Source organism: Panthera pardus, unplaced genomic scaffold (genome assembly GCF_024362965.1).
Source record: "Panthera pardus isolate Hobbes unplaced genomic scaffold, ASM2436296v1 HiC_scaffold_12, whole genome shotgun sequence".
Classification (NCBI taxonomy): domain Eukaryota; kingdom Metazoa; phylum Chordata; class Mammalia; order Carnivora; family Felidae; genus Panthera; species Panthera pardus.
In genome coordinates, this window is record NW_026526677.1 from 26489471 (window position 1) to 26509824 (window position 20354).

Here is a 20354-nt window from a genome sequence, read left to right on the forward strand (position 1 = left end):
AAAAATATTCCAAAGTCTCGAACAGCCCGATAATCTCTGCAAATGAAGATTTGATCAGAAAATATGACGCAACTCGGATAGGTCTGGACTTTGAAAGGCATTGGTGAGCACCGAGGAAGTGGGACGTTTATTGAACGTGACTATGGGCCAAGCACACATTAGACATATTGCCTTTCTTCACTTTCTTTTCAAATCTCACCTGTTGTTCCATTATCCAGATGAGAAGACTGAGGCTCAGAGACAGTAAGTCCTTCCTTTAAGATCACCCAGGTGGTAAGGAACTAGACCAAGCCTGACTGAGACAGCACATCTCAACGTGAGGGCCTCCCTTTCCTTCCCTGAGGCACAGGTCAGGGACAATTTTTTATATAACAGTGCGGGGCTGGATGGGCACGGCCAGGAAGAATTCTCAGCCCTCTGCCACTGCCACCACTGTTCCCTTGTACGCTGAGGGGTCTGGTCCTTAGGAGGCAGAAACCAGGCCACCTCAACATTATGACACTTCCCCCAAAAAATGAGGTTCAGAGGCCAGAAGGTCAGGGTTAATAAGCTGACCGCTCTGAAAATTTTGGTTGAGATTTTCTGTTCTCATACAATGCCAGATGCCTACTTCTTGGGGTAATCAAGATGAGTTTAGGTGGGTGTGGTATAAATAATGTTGAAACCCCTATCAGGAAATCTATGCCCTTTATAATTATCTTTCAATACTACCATTAAACAAAATTGAGGGGGCTGGAATGCCTCTCCCTCTAAGACTTACTAATCCCCTTCTATGAGAAAGAACACAGCTCAGACTCAGAACCTTCAGCAGCTAGAATTTAAGAACGCAACCTAACTTGTCCCACATTTTAAGTATATGTTTAAGGATACCTTCTACTTATGACCAAGAATTGGGTTTTCCATTTTCAGGCATTTTTTTTGAAATGAACATAGTTTAAGTAGAAAAGAATGGACCAATTAAACGCAAAATATCAAGGGAATGATTGTTCTGTGTACACAGAGGCGTCAAAAAGAAAGTGGTTTTCGAATGACTGCAGTTTGAGGAACAGTGTGTCGGGGTCAACCAAGTTGTAGTTTCAAGCCACTGCGGGAGAAGGGGAAGGGCCAGTGAATCACAGCCAGTGTCCCTGGCTGAGGGAAACAACTATTCTGCTCAAATGTGAAACACAGAAAATGCATCTGATCCCTTTCCCAAGAATGGAGAAACTCAATGAAGGTTCGAAGAGATACGTACTTATGGTAATGGGTCCTTCAAAGGCATTGGGCAGGTGTGTGACCGACGTACAATCTTCTCCAGGTGGAGCTGTGGGGTAGCAAAGAAAAAAGGCATGAGAACAGTAAAAACTATGAGCAGAACTGATTTCTGTTGGTTAGTATGGGGTTTTATTAAACATTTTCTGAAATGGTTTTCTTTTTTTTATTATGGAAATGTACCATACCCTATACCATACTTTTCATCACCATGACTTACTTATTTTAGAACTGGAAGTTTGTACCTCTTAATTCCCCTTCACCTGTTTCACCCATCCCCCACCCTTCTCCCCTCTGGCAACCATCAATTTGTTCTCTGTATTTATGAGTCCGTTTCTGTTTGCGTGTTCGTTTGGTTTTTAGATTTCGCGTATAAGTGAACTAAATAATTTTCTTTTTCTGAAACTTGATTAAGTTCCCTAGGAACTTCCCTGACCTTTGTGATGCATTTTCCATTTTTATTTACCTTCATACATTTTGGGAAGCTTACTTATTCCTCTTTCCACCCTAACAGATTCATTCATTAAACAAACACATATGTATGTTCTCCATCAAGTGTTGCGGAAGGCCGGGGATATTATGGTAGATAAGATAGACATGTCCTTCTGGAATGAGGCATCGATTAGAAATTACTTCTTAAGTGTGTTATTATAGAAGTAATGTCGGGGGGAGGGTTGCTGGGGTGGCTCAGTCGGTTAAGCATTGATCTCAACTCAGGTCATGATCTCACAGTTTGTGGGATGGAGTCCCGTGTCGGGCTCTGCACTGATGCACGAAGCCTGCTTAGGATCCTCTCTCTCCCTCCCTCTCTGCCCCTCCCGCACATGCACTTTCTCTCAAAATAAATAGACATATAAATAAATAAAAGTAATATGGGAACAGTGTAAAAACATTTTTTAATAAAGAAGTGTGAACTATAATGAAAAAATCATATGCGATCCCAATACTCTATAGAAATGATGGAAACACAGGACAGACCAATATAATCAAATGTTTATCAACGTGACCAGCATGAGGATACATACATTAAAATAAGCACCAAGAATTTACTTGATAGAATCTACTCCTGAAATCATTGTTGCACTATATGCTAACTAATTTGGATGTAAATTTAAAAAAATAAAAGATAAGTTAAAAAAAAGTTTTAAAACAAAAAAAAATATTCCAAAACAAACGAATCTTTAGTGGCTTCTTGACGCACAGATGTGTTGATTAACTTAGCTGGATCCTTAAGTGCCTACTCTGTCTAGACTTCTTCTCAACATATAGCTAATGAGCTAGGTTGTCCACCATTGGTCTAGGTGCCCAGACTATTTCCTGAGACCACTGTGCTGCCATATCCCACCCGGGCACCCTGGCTTCTTTTCCTTTGTCCTCCATCTTATCTTCTACTTTCCCCTCTTCTTCAGGAATAAAGATTTCTGACTGTACCTTGGATACTCCTAACCACCTAGAGACATTACTAAGTAGCTCTTTGAGAACACTGTGTAAAGCCCACTGAAAATTCCACCCTGCATACCCAAGCCCTAAAAAAACAAGATCGAAGAATGCCTTAACCAGCTGTTCCATTTATGCCCAAATGCTCTATTTGGTAACTAGACTTTGTATTGAGCTCTAAAAACTCAGAGAACTTTGAACTGGCTGTGCTATTGTAGGAAGTTTGGATCCATTTGTGAATTATAGCTTTTATACTGTGTATGTGTGTGTGTGTGTGTGTGTGTGTGTGTGTGTGTGTGCACGCATGCACCTGTGCCCAAAATGGCAGCTTATTTGTTAGGTTGGTTTCTCCCTAGAGTTGCTTCTTAGAAAAGACAAAGAAAGGGACGGGTGGATGGATGGATGAATGGATGGATGGATGGATGGATGGATGGAGGTAGGAAGACTGCTATCACTAGGAAGGCTGTTATAAATATTTTAAGTGTTCTGCCATAAATTAATGGGTACTCATAACATTGGACAGAAACATAAGTTGACCAAAACAAGGTTTGGTTGCTTCCCAACCCCCAGAAGCATCTTTTCCTACAGGTAAAGGGGATGCCTTTGTATGTTCAACTGGAAAAAAAAAACAAAACAGGTTTTAGGAAAAGCCATTCTTGTAAAGGCTAAGTAAAAGATTTCTCAGAAGAGAGTCTCAGAGAAAGTCACCTCCTCAGTAAGGCTGTTCCTCACTGTCCAATGTCAGCCAGCCCTTTACCAAACCCCTACATACACCACCATCACACATTTGCTTGCAGCTCTTCTGGATTCTTCTCTCGCAGATTATCTTGTTCATTTTACCTGATGGTTGTTCAGGGCACATCTCCCAACTCCTAACCCCTGCTCCATAGAAATATGTAAGTTCTACACGATGAGTAGTGACCTTAGCTATCTTGGGCAGAACATTTATGTGTGATCGGTCAGAAAGGCACTTAATAAATATTTGTTGAATGAACGAAAGAGGAAATACCAAGGTAATTTCTCACAGGCCCATTCTTCCAGGAAACACACCTAAGATGTTAACCCTCCAAATGGACTGCCATTATAAACAGGTCAAGAAATGTTTAGATAAACCCTGAATGGCAACGCCGTAAGAAATATTTTTAAAAAAGTTTTAGAAATATCAGTTCGTTTATTCATTTTAAACATTACTCATGTGACGGGTTTTTTAAAAAGAGCAAAAAGATGAACACGTTCCTGTCTATGCTTTTGAGGAATTCACAAGGTCATGGGGGACAATAACAATACTTCTTTAGATTTTTACAGCTTTCAAATAATCTTCCCAAGGATTTCCTCATCTGAAAATCGGGACAGATAGCCAACCTGGGAGATCTTGAAGAGTATCTACCCTGTCTGTTGTGGTAATGCCACCAGAAACTGGCCTGACCTGTGAGATGCTTCTTTTTTTTAATTTTCAAAAATTTATTTATTTATTTATTTTATTAGAGAGAGAGAGAGAGAGGGAGGGACGGAAGCCAGGAGGGAGGGAGGGAGGGAGGTAGCACTCAAGTGGGGGAGGGGGCAGAAAGAGAGACAGAGAGAGAGAGAGAGAGAGAGAGAGAGAGAGAGAGAGAGAGAGAAGCTTAAACAGGCTCCATGCTCAGCATGGAGCCTGATACGAGGCTCGATCCCATGACTCTGGGATCATGACCAGAGCCGAAAGCAAGAGTCAGGCAGTCCACTGATGGAGCCACCCAGGTGCCCCACGGATGCTTCTGGTACTGTCACTTGCACAAATCCGGAAAACAGCCTTGGATTATGACCTCTTAATGACAGGGATGGAACGACGTTCCTCAAATTCAAACACAACAGCACTGCCCTGGGAAGGAACTTCTAGGAGTTGGGTTGTAATAGACCGGGGCACGATGTAAAAAAACACCAAGACAGTTTGGTAAATCATTAGAGCATTTGTTCAAACGGAGCCTCTTCATGCTCCAGTTCACCTTAACTTTTATAAAGAATATCAAATCTGCCGAGCACACTAGGATGAATGGTGACCCAAATGTGCAATTAATACCTTCACGCTCCCCTGTCAGACACCAGAGCGTCACTGACAGTTTTTTATTCTGTTTAATGAGCACTGCACTGCTGGGAGAATCAGGCCTGGTGAGCCTTTCCTGAACCCAAGGGGTCGTTAGAAAGACTCTGGGGTGGGCTTCCTGGTGGGCTGCCTCTCTAAACTTTGCCTCCACTGCAGCAAAACAGCCAAGAGAAATGTTAATCATTCCATCCGGCCAATGACTCAGTGCCAGGTAGAAAGACATCTTCCTCAATGCCTGATATACTCTAGATATCCAATAAGTACTTGTCGAATGGATGAAAGAGCGAAGAGACAGAGGAATGTAGACTCTTCTCCTAAATCCCTCCTTCAAAAAAGAATGGGGTGTTTTACTGGAGGCAAACTTAAAGCATGGACCAACTCAAGTCAGTTCTCTGGGCTGTTAACACAAAAGTCACCATGCTTGTGCTGGGCCTTCCTGAGAGAGAAGGCAATAAAAATAAAAATCATGGAGCCTTCCCAGGGTCTGCCTTATTTTCATTTGTAACCCACAGGCCATCTTTTACAAAACTACTGCTGAAACTGTAAGCACACGGAAGCGATCTGCTAAGATTGAGCTGGATTTGGTCCCTGTAGACCAAAAGGGTCTTGTGGGGGATCACATCGTTGGGTCTTGACTAGCTGCTGGCAACTCTCCAGCTAAGCTGGATTCAAGGACCTTTCCAATGAGATCCCTGCATAGAACAGAAGGTTATCAAGACCCATAGTCCCCTTAGCACTTCTTTCATCTGACTCTAAACCAAGACATTTAGACTTTCTCCTGAGATATACAATCTTCTCCAGCTTTTTTTTTTTTTTTTTTTTTTTTTTTTTTTTTTTTTTTGTTTCATCGCTTCAATGAAATAACCTCCCAAGACAAGAAATATGGCCACTGTTTCTTTTTCACTCGACTTGCCCAGCAGAGTACTGGGTACATATAGTTGATCGATAAATACTGTTTTTAAAATTTAAAGGAAAACTGGGCCACCTGGGTAGCTCATTCGGTGAAGTGTCCCACTCTTGATTTCAGCTCAGGTCATGATCTCGAGGTTTGTGGGATCGAGCCCCACACTGGGCTCTGTGCTGACAGCTTGGAGCTTGCTTGAGATTGTCTGTCTCCCTCTCTCTCTGTCCCTCCCCAACTCATGCCCTCAATCTCTCTCTCTCAAAATAAATAAACATTTAAAAACAAAACAACAACCAAAAACTTAAGGAAAAACGTATAAAAGCAGCCTATCTACATTAGGTAAATTTGGATAAGAGAAGAGGAAATCTTCCCCTTAACCTTGACTACTTTGCCACAACCATTTTCGTATGCACACACTCCCTGAACTTCTCCAACTTTTCAGCTGGACTACCGCCTCCCCCGCAAAGAAGAGGAAAGTTGATTAGTACTGTTCACTCCCTTCTCTGAGGATAGGCCCATCCTTACAGGCAAAAATAAGGGCAGGGAGAGAAGTCTCCGTAGTAACTTGTCTAGATGGCTGCAATTCCAGGCAATAAAACAGTGCGAGCTTCTAGCTTTTTGAGTTCAGGTTCTTTCCAGCAAGCGATACTAACTCGTCAAACAGGTGAGACAATGTGGATACAAAACAACATAATCTATGGCATACACTCACTTGACAAGATTCGGTGGGAGAAGAAACAGGCAGGACCCAGAGACTCTGGACTGCATAGTCCCATGCCAGCCCTGTCCCATGTGACCAACCCCTTCATCTAAAACACGTCTTCCCAAAGCCCTCCTCTGACCTCTGGCAATAAAATAAGCTAGCTAGGCCACATGTGGCTTTGTGTCTATTTCTCCTTTATTTGCACGTGGGTTTTCTCACCATCGTGTCATCAGACGGACGGTGTGGGCTTGAGTGTGGGAACGGGGTATGGGCCATGTACTGTTTAGCCTCATTTGGACTCTCCTCTTTTTGGTTGAACTTCATTCGCACCCTTCGCTCATATACCAGGGCAGAGCAAACACTCTGCGGTCTTCTCCTCTGTGTTTTGAGTGTCCCTCCCACAGGCTTAGGGACCTGCATGTATTTGACATAATTTTACTGGCTTCACACACTCCATTTCAACTATTCAACCCTGAAACTTTCTCTTTCTCCTAAAGTCTAGACTTCTCCTTCGACTTCCCACTCGGATCCTGACTGGTCATGCCACAGTGGGTGGCCGGAGAGTGAAAGCTACTGATGTAATCTCACAATTATTTTGATGTTTCCACTTGCACTTAAAAATCCATGCAGATTTGATATTCTACTACCATATATGACATCTGTGTTTGTCTCATGCAAACAACATCTTCAGTCATCGTATAATAATCTGTATTTGTCTCCAACAGATACTGTCTTTAATCACTGTCCAGCTAATTTAACTAAGCCCTCCTTCCCATCTTTAAGGAGAACCGATATGCCAGGAAGACGTGTTTATCGGGTTTGTCTTGTGGTTCCATCTTCCTTTCACACAATCTAAAACCTTCCTAAGGGACAGAAGGCCCAGTCTGAGAAGTAAGTAATCGATCAATGTTTGATTGTCGGCATTCAAAATTTGACATTTACATTTTTGACCCTTCTCAAAAGATGCTGAAGATTCACGATGCATGGAATTCTTGAATTTTGCTGGAGCCTGAATTAGACTTATGAGCATGTTTCTAGGCCAGTGGTTGGAAGGAGGTCCCTTAGACAGGGAGAGGGGCCTGGCCAGCAGCCTAGCATGCACGTCGTAGCTTGGCGCTCTTATTCTCCCGTTGTCAGGCTCTCAATTGTTGGGAAAGGAAACTCAAGAAGGTCAAAGGCTTACAGTATATCCTCCCAGCTTTCTCTACAGCCCCAACATATAATAAATACCTCTGAGCTAAGCCATTTGGCTCATACACCAACGCTCTCATTAGATTCATGTCACTTCTTTATTCAAAACCCCGCAATGACTTTCCATCACGTGAACCTAGTAAAATCCACGTTCTCTATCATGGCCTACAGGGCCCTCTGTGATCTGGCCCCTGTCTACCCCTCTGACTTCATTCCTTGGCATTCTCGCTTCTGCTAGTGGGGCTTTATCCACCCTGGCCACCTTGGCATCCTCAGAATAAGCCACCATGCTCCCCGACACCTGCCTTTGCACTGGCTGTCCCTCCTGCCCCTGGCTTTCCTCCCTGACTCCAGCTGGGGCTCCCCCAAATGCACCTCCTCACAGGCACCTTCCCTGGCCACCTTCTCAGACCAAAGCTCCCCTAGCACTCTGAAGCTTCCCGCTCTGCTTTCCTTTTTAGAGCACTCGCCACTCTCTCCCATCACTTAAGGTATTTACTATCTCTCTGTTTCCTGTTGGCCTCCCTGCCTAGAAAGTCAGCACCCTGGAAATAGGCATCTTGTCTCTGCTGTGGAGATACTCAGTGAGCATCTGTTATGTGAGGGGAAGCCACATGAACCCCCCGCCCCCACTTCAGCCAAGACTGAATTACTGTCAGCTACACTGCCGAAGGCCCGCACGCCCGAAGCAACCCCAAGCGCAGACACGATCCACCCGGAACCAACCTGAAGCATTAAAGCAGTACGTGTCATACTGGGAGGTGTTGGATGTGAGGATGTACACCCCGGTGTTGTTCGCGGCACAGATGGAGTTGGGGTGAATACGGGGGATCACCACGTGACCTTCTATGAACCCGTACCTGCAAGAGACAAGCAAGAGGTCATCCACCTGCAAGGCGGCGATGGGGGTTTCAGAACACACCATCACGTGACATCTCACACGCTGTGCCGCCTCGTTCAATTCACCCCTGGGGACGGCAGACGTTTCAACGACTGCGTTGTACGAAATCCAAAAACAACAGCAGAGGGAGAATGGAGGGGATCGACTCCGCTGATTTTATTTAGAGCTCTATACAGAGCTTTAAAAAAGAAAGAGGCAGGAAGGAAAAACCTGTTTTCAGATAAAATCTGTGGGCAGCAGCAGCAAGTCCATTCGAACAGGCGGAGGGAAGCCTGAGTCGCGGAAGAGGGAAGAACGACCACTTTCTGATATGAGTTCCACTCTGGCTCTCTATCACCTTCCCATTTTCCAGGAAACACATCAAATCACCAGCCCCCAAAGGATGGGACGAGGTGGCTCTTCGCATCAGCCCGCGAATGTCAAAACTGCCTATTTCCCCCACCCCCACCCCTTCCTTCCCCGCCTCACCTTATCCTGTGATTCCCTTGTTCCAGACTCCATTACTGCAAACACAAAGCCCTGTTTAGATGCTGGGAACACAGTACATTTTGCCTCACGAGCATCCCAGGCATAATTTCATTGCCAGTGGAAGTAAATTGACTGTCATTAAAATGGGAGTAATAGTGATTAAGTAAGTAGATAGCGGTGCCTCATTTAGCTCGGGAATTTTCCAGAGGCAGCACAGTCAGAGAAGTGCATAAGGCCCCTCTGCCCCTACCAGGATGTTTCCAGGAGCAGGGGAGCAGGTCAGAGCTGGAGGCCCCTTTGGATACAACAGACAGCACCCGGGCCTCTTGGATCCGCATCGCAGAAGCTGAATACTCACTACACAATCTGTCCGGAAGGGAAAATGCCTCAAAATGAGATGTGGGCTGAGAAGAGGGTGGCGGCGGGGGTGGGGGTGTGGGGGTAGGACAAAGAGGGTGAAGTTAAATCCAGCAAGTTTCTGAAACTGCAATGCTGGCTAAAACGCGCAGCGTAGATCCTTTTAATCTTTCCTGCCAGAGGCAACAGCACATAGCGCATAGCCCTGCAAGACCCACGGAAATGGCCATGAATTTGAAATGTCTAAGCACATAGAGCTCATTACGTCTATGTTGCAACTGTAGCGCATGACTAATTCCCCATCTGAAAGGACAGACTGGTTTCTCCAAAGACTCCTGAGCTTGGTGGGCAGAGGGAGAGCAATTAAATGTTAACAAGTTTCCATATATCTGGGAAAGGCTACTAATCAGGGCGGGGCACACAGAAGAGAGCTGCTGCTAAGGTTTTATGGGAGCCTATGAGACTTGCCACCTGTCCTGTGGCAGATATCTGATTCATAGCTACCGGAGCGAAATTATGGAAATGTGTTTTGCAACATTTAATACCTGCTCTGGGTGGAAGGATAGGTTTCTTAGGCCCCTTTGGTTTTTCTTTTTCTTTCTTTTTTATTTTTAATTAAAAAATTTTGGGGGGTGTTTATTTATTTTTGAGAGAGAGAGAGAGAGAGAGAGAGAGAGAGAGCGCTCACAAGGGAGGGGCAGAGAGAGAGACAGAGGATCCCAAGCAGGTTCTGTTCTGACAGTGCAGAGCCCCATGCGGGGCTCGAACTCACCAACTGTGAGATCATGACCTGAGCCGAGGTCGGATGCTTCACTGACTGAGCCACCCAGGCATCCCTGTTTCTTTCTTTCTTTCTTTCTTTCTTTCTTTCTTTCTTTCTTTCTTTCTTTCTTTCTTTCCTCTCTCTTTCCTTCCTCCTTTCTTTCTTTCTTTCTTTTTCTTTCTTTCTTTCTTTCTTTCTTTCTTTCTTTTTCTTTCTTTCTTTCTTTCTTTCTTTCTTTCTTTCTTTCTTTCTTTCTTTCTTTCTTTCTTTCTTTCTTTCTTTCTTTCTTTCTTTCTTTCTTTCTTTCTTTCTGTTTTAAATTAACAATATCCTTGGTGAGCCTACTCCCCACCCCACCCCATCACATTCAGGAGATCTGTGTAATACTGACATTCTAGAATCTGCATTCCCTTTGTAAGTTATTCCTGAGTTGTTGCCACATCATGCCAACTGCCACTTTTATGCATCCCACCGTACATGAGCTGGGATGTTAAAATTTAAATGTGTGTATACCGCCCCAGCAGGTTGCTGTTCACAGGGAGGAAAGAAATGCTCAGCAAATCCATGCACCTTGCTTCCGTCCCCCTTGCAGTCCGCCCTTGGGGAGGGTCATTGAATTGTGGCCCTTCGCTCAGGGCGAAGAAGCAGGACTGGGATCTGGACTCCTCCCCACACCCACAATGTGGCCCTGGGGCCACTTCTTGAGCCTCGGCACTTCTCCCAGCCTCAGTGGCTTCATCCAGACACTGGAGTAATAGGATCGACCCAGGGTGCAGTCTGAGCATTGAGGGGACGTGGGCGAGTGGGGAGCAGGGCGCCCAACCCCTAAGTGCGCAACAGTTCGCCAGTGGGAGTGGGAAGAACCTCCCTCTTTTCAGCAGACGGGAATAGTTCTGTGTTTCCTAAGTATGTCTTGCCTGTATTTCACAATCAAAATTCAGCTTCGTAAGTCTACTTTTTTAGGCTACTGGCCTAGCCAGGGCTGTATTTAAACAATTAGCCTGGGGGAACAGAATAAATGGATCTGCTAATTGGCCTTCCTTCATTGCAGCCTACAGCTGGGGTTTGGGAGTCAGCAAAGCTTCTTCCTTCCTCCGCTTTCCCATTCTCCCAGACCTCGCTCAGAGCACACGCAGATGTCTGTGCACATCTGCCCTTTCTGTCAGAGCAGTACTGCTCCGTAGCACTGTCTGCGATAATGGAAATGTTCTATCATCTGTGTTGCCCAATAGAGCAGGTGCCAGTCATCCGTCCTAGCTGAGCACTTGAATGTCGACAGAGCCGCCGAAGCACCAGGGTTCAATTTTACTGAATTGCAGTGAGCCCGCCACACGTGGTGAGTGGCTACCTTATCGGTGCAGTTTTGGAGTCAAGACTTTCCTTTTCCTTTTCAACAGGAGAGTCTGGGCTCCCACTCCTAATGTGGGCGTTACCCTGTAGCCAAGGATGTGGACAGTAGCCAAGGATGTGGACAGGCGTACTTAACTCACATCTCATGGCTTGGATAAAGATGTCTGCAGCTTGACTTTTATTTATTTATTTATTTATTTATTTATTTATTTATTTTTAATTTTTTAAAAACATTTATTTATTTTTGAGACAGAGAGAGACAGAGCATGAACAGGGGAGGGGCAGAGAGAGAGGGAGACACAGAATCTGAAACAGGCTCCAGGCTCTGAGCTGTCAGCACAGAGCCCGACACGGGGCTCAAACTCACGGACCGTGAGATCATGACCTGAGCCGAAGTCGGACGCTTAACCAACCAAGCCACCCAGGCGCCCCTGCAGCTTGACTTTTAATTTTTTTTTTAACGTTTTTTATTTATTTTTGGGACAGAGAGAGACAGAGCATGAACGGGGGAGGGGCAGAGAGAGAGGGAGACACAGAATCGGAAACAGGCTCCAGGCTCCGAGCCATCAGCCCAGAGCCCGACGCGGGGCTCGAACTCACGGACCGCGAGATCGTGACCTGGCTGAAGTCGGCCGCTTAACCGACTGCGCCACCCAGGTGCCCCGCAGCTTGACTTTTAAAAAGCAGCCTGTGTTTGTACGTGTGTGTATAATGAGAAAGAGGAAGTGTGTTACCTAATGACATACATTGCAAAAACAGGGGGAAGCTGCCGGCTGGGTGGAGACTTCAGAGCGGTTGTTTGGATTACCCAGAACTCTTCTAGTGAAAACAAACCAGACCAAACCACTTCACCGTGGTTGTCACCGCTGCTAGCTTTCAATGTGTACCACTCGCCACAGGGCCATTGGAAACTCAGAAGCAGAAGGCCACTGCCTGCTGTGACCGTCCTGCAGCAGAAGGGTCCATGGAGCGCGGTGATGTCCCGCACAAGGTCTCTCCGGAGGCCTTCTGGGTCCCTCTGAACACTTCCCAATCACGTGTAATAATCTATCTTAATAATCGTCATGCTCTTTCGTTTACAGTCTCAAACCAGAGCAACACAGAAGAGGAACAAACAAAGGGGAGACGGAGAGACACAGAGAGAGAAAAAGAGAGAGAAAAAGAGAGAGAGAGAGACAGAGAGAGGGAGTTGTTTGGAAACTCTGCTTTGAGCCACGTCTGCAGAGCCAAGACTCCACCAGGCACGTATTTATTTTAAACACTGTTATTTGGTTTGCGTTTTCTTGTGGTTCCGACAATGATATTGCACGCTTCTTCAAAGCCGGGAGAGCGCTGTGGAAGCACTTTAGGCAAGAGGATTCCAACCCTTGACCTTTAATGGCCTCCTCCGGGCAACCCCACTATGATTCACAAAGGTGTCTTTAGCCGGCTTTCAATTCCAGTTGTCCTACAGGTTCCAGGTTGAGTTGCCCAAATTAATGGGTGGGGCCGACCTTCAGACAACCATCCATCAGCCGTCAGGGAGGAGCCTCTGGGTTCTAAGCCCCGCCCCCTCTCGCCTCTCACCTGCAGGTCTCAAACCCGATGCTCAGGGCTGCCTCCATCTCGGCAATGGTGGGCAGGGTGCTGTTGAAAGCCTTGCAGAGGTCAGCAGCCTCCGTCTTCGAGATGCTGTAGCGACCGTTTTTCTCCACGTGGAACACACCCGCGTATCGGCAGGTTATATTCAAATCTGTGGATGAAACAGAAATGTTAGATACTTCTGCATACATTACTGCGAAGGGTAAGAAGTTTGTTTTAGGGTAGATTCATTAAAAAGACTCATTTAAGGGGCGCCTGGGTGGCTCAGTCGGTTAAGCATCCGACTCTTGGTTTTTGGCTCAGGTCACGATCTCATGGCTTGTGGCTTTGAACCCCACGTCGGGCTCTGCGCTGAAGGTGTGGAGCCTGCTTGGGGTTCTCTCTCTCTCTCTCTCTCTCTCTCTCAAAATAAATAAACTTTAAAAAAAGACTCACTTAAAAAACCTCTACTGGCCAGAGTCTCCCACATTCACATGGCCTTCCAAAGCCCCACACGTTCAGCTCAACGCTGAGATCAGACATAGTAAAGCAGGGTCACTCTACTTTCTCTCCATCAATTGCTTTACAACCAAGTTTTTAAAAAGCACAGGATTTATTTCTGATTATGAAGGTCATATAACTTGTAGAAAACCGACAAAATTCAGGGAAGTAATGAAGGAAAAGCAAGGCCACCAACTATCGCCAACACTTTAAATATTTTGCTGTATCTTCTTTCAGTTTTCTGAGTGTGTGTGTGTGTGTGTGTGTGTGTGTGCACTCATGAGGGTGTGTCTACTTATGTACTTACATAGTAAAAATGGTACTAAATATACAGTTTTTGATTTGATGGTCTTTTTTTCCACTTAATCTCATACTATGAGCATTTCCCCCCAATCATGTGGTATTTATTGTTCCCATAACTTAACAACCTCGATGGCTTCTGGTCGGACCCAGAATAAATGTCCTTATCATGGCTGATAAGACCTACACGAGCTGGCTCCTGTCTCCCTCTCTAACCTTTTGTAGCTCACTCTGCTCCAGCCATAAGGTTCCTTTGGAACTTTATGCCTTCAGTTCCTTTGGAACTGAGCCCTTTGCCACCTTAGAATACTTTTATCTGCCACCCCCTCTGTCTGGAATGTTCTGTCCTTAGATCATGGCATTTTTGGTTTGGCTTCACGTCACCCCCCTCACTTCCCTCAACACTGTCATCCAACCCACGGTGTCTCCCTCACTCACCCTGCTTTTGTGTCTCCACAGCAACTTGTTTATTTATTTTTGCATTTAATTATTATCCATCTACCCTTCCTGTGATGGAGGCTCCAAAAAAAGCAAGGCCTTTTCCCTGTTTATAGTGTTTCTCTAATTCTCACAACGGTGTGCCAGAGAGTAGATGTTCAACCAATATTTACTGAATGAATAAATGACTCATTAAAATTTCCTAAGAAACACACTTTCAACATGTTGACAGATAGAGCCGAGATCCGTTGCTGGCTCCCAAGAGTCAGTGGCATTCAGAATAGAGGCCCAATGGCTACCAGCTGCTTAAAGAATTATTTAACCCAAGAGCTTCTGTGCATTTTGCAGACGTGAACCTAAAATCTCAAGAAGGAGTTGAAAATTTATGTGATTCTACCCGATCCTGTGTAACTATCTCAGAAGGCTTCTATCCCCTTAGGAGAAAACTCATTATTTTTCTAGGACTGTTATTATCCCCGGTCTGCACTTCAGTAAACTCCAACGCGGAAAGGTTAAGTCATTGTAGCTGTCCTGGTGAAGCGTACTTCCTTGAGCCTCGAGGGCTGTCCTTTCCTGAGGAAGCTTACCTTCCTCTGGGCCTACTGCATGGTGGCCCGCGTGCCAGGCCAGGCACCACATCGTTAGTCAGGGGCCAGGTGTGGCTTCAGACAACACTGACTTTAACTCAGACGCCATCGCTCACTTGGCCTGCTCCAGAGGTGGTCAGAAGATTCTGCGCATTCATTCATGAGAAAGTTGAGGCTCAGAGACGTAAGTGGCCCCAGGAAGCAGGCATTTCTGTCTGGAGCCTGTAGTTGACTTCCTGAATCTCAGTTGTTTTGGTCCACAGTTCTGAGCCAGGAGCCCAGGGTCGGGGTGTGTGTGTGGGGGGGGGGGGGGGGGGGAGGCCTGTTCCTACAGAGTCCCCCCGCGCCCCCCAGCACCTTTGGGGTTCGATGTTACATTATCTTCCTCAGACCCTGAGAGGTGAATTGTATGCATGTCTGTAGTGTTTATAGGCGAAGAAACCGAAGCTCAGGAAATGGAAACACCTTCCCAAAGTCGCCCAGCTATTACACGGCAGGGCTGGAGTCCCAGCTCAGGTCTGTGTCACCCAAACCCCACCCTCCAAACCGCTTCGCTGTGTGCCCTGGGATTCCTTCGTGTCACCAGAGCGAATCTGCGCTCTAAGGGGGAGAGGCACGCCTAAACGACGACTACGTAAGGACTAAGATAGGATCAGTGTTACTGAGCTGGATGGACAGGAAGCGCTTTCTCCTTTCTGAGCAGGAAGCAGGTGCTAACCACCGGTGAACAGTGTCTGGAACCATAACATTTCTGTATGAGCCTTCCTGAGCCCGAAAATACTAAAAGAAGAAACAAGAAATGGAGCTTTGAAAAGACATCCACCGGTATCAATTGCTTCTCTCTCTCTCTCTCTCTCTCTCTCTCCGTATCATTAGCACGTAGGTGCTGCTTAATAGCATCAGAACTAAGTGGACTGGAGAAATGTGTTTTTGCTTGATTAATTCCTTCCTGGGTCGACTGGTGTCCTTCTGGAGCCACTCGCACAACACTTGGCTGATGAGGCAAGACAGAGGAGGGAAATGCACAAGGCCCTTTTGAAATATTGTTTGTTCTCACTGACATTTTCAGCTTTGGCCTTTGTCAGCCAACGTTCGCACCGGGGAAGCTGGGGTGACAGCCCTTCCGGCAGCCTACAAAAGTAAAACACAGCCTCCCAACCAACTCCTTGGAGGTGAGGCTGCTGGGGGAGGCTTCAGCAGACGGCAGGAGGGGCGACTGCCTGGCAGCACTTGGCCAGGTGGCCCGTGTCACTCCCGGGTTAAAAATAAACCACCAAGGACGGTGGTTTGGAGCTGAATGGCAGTTTCTGTTGTATTAAAATTAATTCTAGTTTGCCACCTGGCATCCAGAACATGCAAATGCAAAAGGAACTGAGACTTTTGAATAAAATGCCTTGAGTTCCGCATGCGGCTGCCGACCCGACCTTCCAGACAACACACGCATGCGCTGTGTGTGTCCGCACGGCGGAGAGCAGGGGGTTCAGGTGGTTTTGTGCGTCTGTCCTTCCAGCCAAGACAGGAAGAAACAGGTAAACTCAGCCTTCGGTGGTCCTCGACTGGGAGGCGTCCACCGGCCTGCCACACAGCAGGGATCAGCAAAGGGCTGCCGAGAGAAGAAATTCTGTGCAGACTAGAAGTTTCACGGCTTCCATTTACCTTAATCTAACAGACAAGGTCCAGCTGCTAATCCTGATGGATTTTAGCCACCTAGGGATTGCAGAGACGGTGCCCGAAACTTCACTTCAAGCCAACTATCCCCATGAGGGCTTATAGTTCTTCTCCTCTGGGTCCCTCTTGCCTTAAAGGGACTAACCTGTCAGGGCTGTGTATCCTTTAATGATTGATGAAGACTTTCCAACAGGCTTCCTTAACACTTATGCAAACCCAAATTATGACTCCAAAGGATACCGATAATACCGACAGCAAGGACAGTAGCAAACATGCATTGTGCACTTAGACATATGCCAGACGCTCCTCTAAACACTTTACAAGCACGAACTCATTTTGTCCTTAAAACAGCCCTACAAGGGGTGCCTGGGTGGCTCCGTCGGTCGAGCGTCCGACTTCGGCTCAGGTCACCATCTAGTGGTTTGTGGGTTCGAGCCCCGCGTCGGGCTCTGTGCTGACCGCTTGCTCGGAGCCTGGAGACTGCTTCTGATTCTGTTGTCTCCCTCTCCCTCTGACCCTCCCCTGCTCACGCTCTGTCTCCCAATAATAAATGAATGTTAAAAAAGATTGAAAAAACAAACAAAAAACCCCCAGCCCTACGAGGTAGGTGATATTATTATCCCCACTTTCCAGATACAGAAGCTGAGGTACAGAGAAGGGAGGAAACATGGCCAGGTTCCCAGAGCTAGTGATGACGGAGCTGGGATTCAAATCCAGCTAGTCTGGTACCAGGCACCTATGGACTTAATCAACAGGCTACTACTCCCTACCCTGATTTAGGTAACTTGTTATGACCTCCCAACTATGATTCCCAGTGCATAGCTGAGAATATTTCCAAGGTTTAAGTGAAGTTAAGAGCAAGGCTGAGCTGTGAGTAGCCACGGACCACAGATCACCCGATGGGGCTCCAGCATCGGCGGCAGTGGCATTTAACCCACACCAGAAACACGAACCCCTGCAGAGAAGCAGGCCTTCCCAGATGTGTGCGCATCTCTCCCGAAAAACAGAGACTTCTGTAATTAGGGATCTGTTGTGACTCAAAAGGCTAACACTTGAGTGGCCAATTTTATCTCTCAAACGTTTCCAACTGAAAATCAGTCAAGAATGTTTTCCGTTGAGGCCTCTGGTCTCCAATAAATTTCCTGTGTCATGTAATAAGTAAACTGTCCCAAGTCCCTCCCTCTGAGAGACCCAACGGGCAACGGTTACTGTTCAAGGCCACTTCCAGATTCAGGGAGGAGTCTCTCTGGAGGGAGAAATGCCACCCGGGCCGTCAGAACCCTTGTTACTATAGGAGGGTCAGAGAGGTCATGGAGTCCAGCACCCAGGGATCTCGTTGCCACAGGGGAAGAGGTAGGAGTGCTCTTCTTGTCTAATGTACTCCCTGGCACCAGACTCACATGCGGGTTGGTAGTTCAGCTTATTGAGGACCCTCCCACAGCTGGGTTCAAATCCTGACATGGTCACTCATTCCAGGTTATAAGGCTAGGTAGTTCTTTCTCCTCTCTGACACTCAGTCTTCTCCTCGATGGGTTGAAGATCCCAACCCTTCAGGGTTTGATACGGTGTTTGGACTTAATTAGACTCAATGGTATGGCATACCTATTAAGGGCTTATCTACTTCAGCCAATTTAATTCTCGAAAAAATGCTATGAAGGAGGCACTATTGCTAACCCCGTTTTAGAGACAAGGAAACTGAGGCACAAATAGGTTCAATAACTTGCCCCCGGTCATCGAGGTGAGAAAGGCAGGGATCCGACCTCTGTGCTATACTGCCAATGAGGCAGGGTTCTGGGATACATCCATTCTTGGCATAAATCCTAGCTGACCCCTAACACCATTAATCTTACCTATATTTTCCACTAAGCCACAGATCAAGGAAAATAGGTCTGTCTAGTAAAATCGGCCCAACACATGTCAAAACCTTGCCAAATGAAACGGCAAGGCTGGAGACGAATAGCTTCTTGGTTTGCCCCAGTCTCTCCCCAAGTGGTAGAAACATCACCCCATCTGCTGAGTCGAGCACTGTGTAATGTTTCCCTAGCTTGCTGTCCTCCACACATCCACTTCCTGAGGGGTGAGTGGGAACTGGGGTGGTCACACAGCTGACCAGCGATAGAGCTGAGTGACAAGAGGTTTTCCATCCAGATCCACCAGCTGGTCTTTGGGGGCCGGGGGGGGGAGTGTCTATAAACCTGCGAAATCGTGTGCAAGCCTATGTGTGTATATGTATCTGTGTGTGCAAGTATGTGCATGTGTGTGTGTGTGTGTGTGTGTGTGTGTGTGTGTGTATGGAGGGTTTTGGGTGGGACAGCATCCCTAGGTTCCATTAGTTTCTCAGAGAAGTCTATATGACATCAACAGGTAAAGAATAACAAGAAACTATTATCTTCAGGGTCTCTTCAGTAATGAGAGATTCCAAGATTCTAGAATTTTGGAACTTCTTTATGACAGTAGGGACTGTATCTCTCCCTCATCACTGTGTCCCCAGTACCCAGCACAACACTGCACAGAGTAGGCTCATGTTGAACAAATGAATGAATGAATGAATGAATGAGTGGATGCTCTGTCCTACCCTCAACACCACTCAGGACAAGGAGACTCGTGAGGTGCAAAAACGAAGAGCTCTCAAGTCCATCCCCCACATGACATCTCAAGACTCACCAGCTGGGCCCTGTTGAGAATTCCCTGTTGGACACTTAAAATGTCTTTAACCCGAAGCATCTGCTTCTGAGAACCTTTGCTGTTTTCCCCAGAAGCAAATGTTTCAAGAGACCAACTTTCAGTTTTGGAGCTGGCTTTGTCTAAGTTTTGTCTACAATGGGCATCCTTGTCATAGGGCCAGTTCTGGGGTCAGGTCTCCCGAGAGAGGGTGACGGCCCTTCTGTGTCCCAGGTGAAGGCGACACACAGTCATCCTGTGCCCAGAGACTCTTGGTTCTACAAACCAAAGGCAGAATAGGATTTTTTTTTCTACTGATTTGGTCCCAGAGTTGGCTATGTGTCTGGGGAAGTTGCTTTTTCTTGAAGTCGGGAATAGGGCCAGTTGCTGGGACCCGATGCCTGGTGCAGTTCCCACGGCCATGCAGAGAACTGCCAGCAGCGGGCCGGCGTGCGAGGTTTTCAGCATTTACACCTCAGAATTCATGTAATTCTCGCCACAATCCTATGTGGTTGGCACCATCACTATCCCCATTTTAGGCAGGAGGTAACTGATTCGTTGAGAAGACGCGAGTAGCCGGAGCTCATAAGCAGGGGCTTGGTTTCAGACTGGGCGGTCCAGTTGATTACACTGAGTTGTGACTGGCATCCTGTGCAGGGGCCAGACGCTCTGACTACGGGAAGCCACCTGTCTTCTGTGTGGTCTTTAAAGTGCGGAGAGGTGAGCCCTAAAAGAGAGCTCTGGAAAGAGGAATTTGAGCTTATGGAATATTATTATAAGATCAGAGGTCCCTTGATTCAGGGCCCTTGGCTCAAGAACCTGGTAGAGCTTCCGGGGAAGCCCTCCCTAATGGAATGTCCACGCTCTCCCCGGGGAGAAGATTCGGAGGTCTCCATGTTCACTGGATTTCCCCAACAGTGGGCCGCTCACCTCTTTCTGATTCTACCTGTGCTTGCCCCATGAAACCCCTGGGAGCTGAGAATCCAACCCGAGCCATAGCCTCAGGCTTCCCTTGCCTTTTACAGCCTCTGGTCCACCAGGCGGGGCAAATGAAGAGAGGATCTTGCGACTCAGGGTTGGCCCAGGGCTGGGACACCAGACCACAGGCTGTCCTGGTAACATTTCGAGGATGTCTTCTGCCCAGCCCAGAAATCTCAACCGACCAAACGAAAATGCCAGGCCAATCAAGCAGGAGCATGGCCCTGCAGGCCGATGGCGGCCACTTCCATGGAGC

The 20354-nt window shown here is 46.8% G+C and overlaps 1 protein-coding gene across 15 annotated transcripts in view; it reads right to left on the reverse strand.

The window, feature by feature from the left end:
- CD44 (CD44 molecule (Indian blood group)) overlaps positions 1-20354 on the reverse strand; it is an 89514-nt gene that overhangs the window by 40182 nt on the left and 28978 nt on the right. For all 15 annotated transcript variants that reach the window (XM_019470090.2, XM_019470086.2, XM_019470094.2 and 12 more), the window contains exons 2-4: positions 12972-13137; positions 8293-8426; positions 1235-1303 (exon numbers count right to left, since the gene is read on the reverse strand). In XM_019470090.2, coding sequence (XP_019325635.2) covers positions 1235-1303; positions 8293-8426; positions 12972-13137 — 369 coding nt within the window. The remainder of the gene's footprint in view (positions 1-1234; positions 1304-8292; positions 8427-12971; positions 13138-20354) is intronic.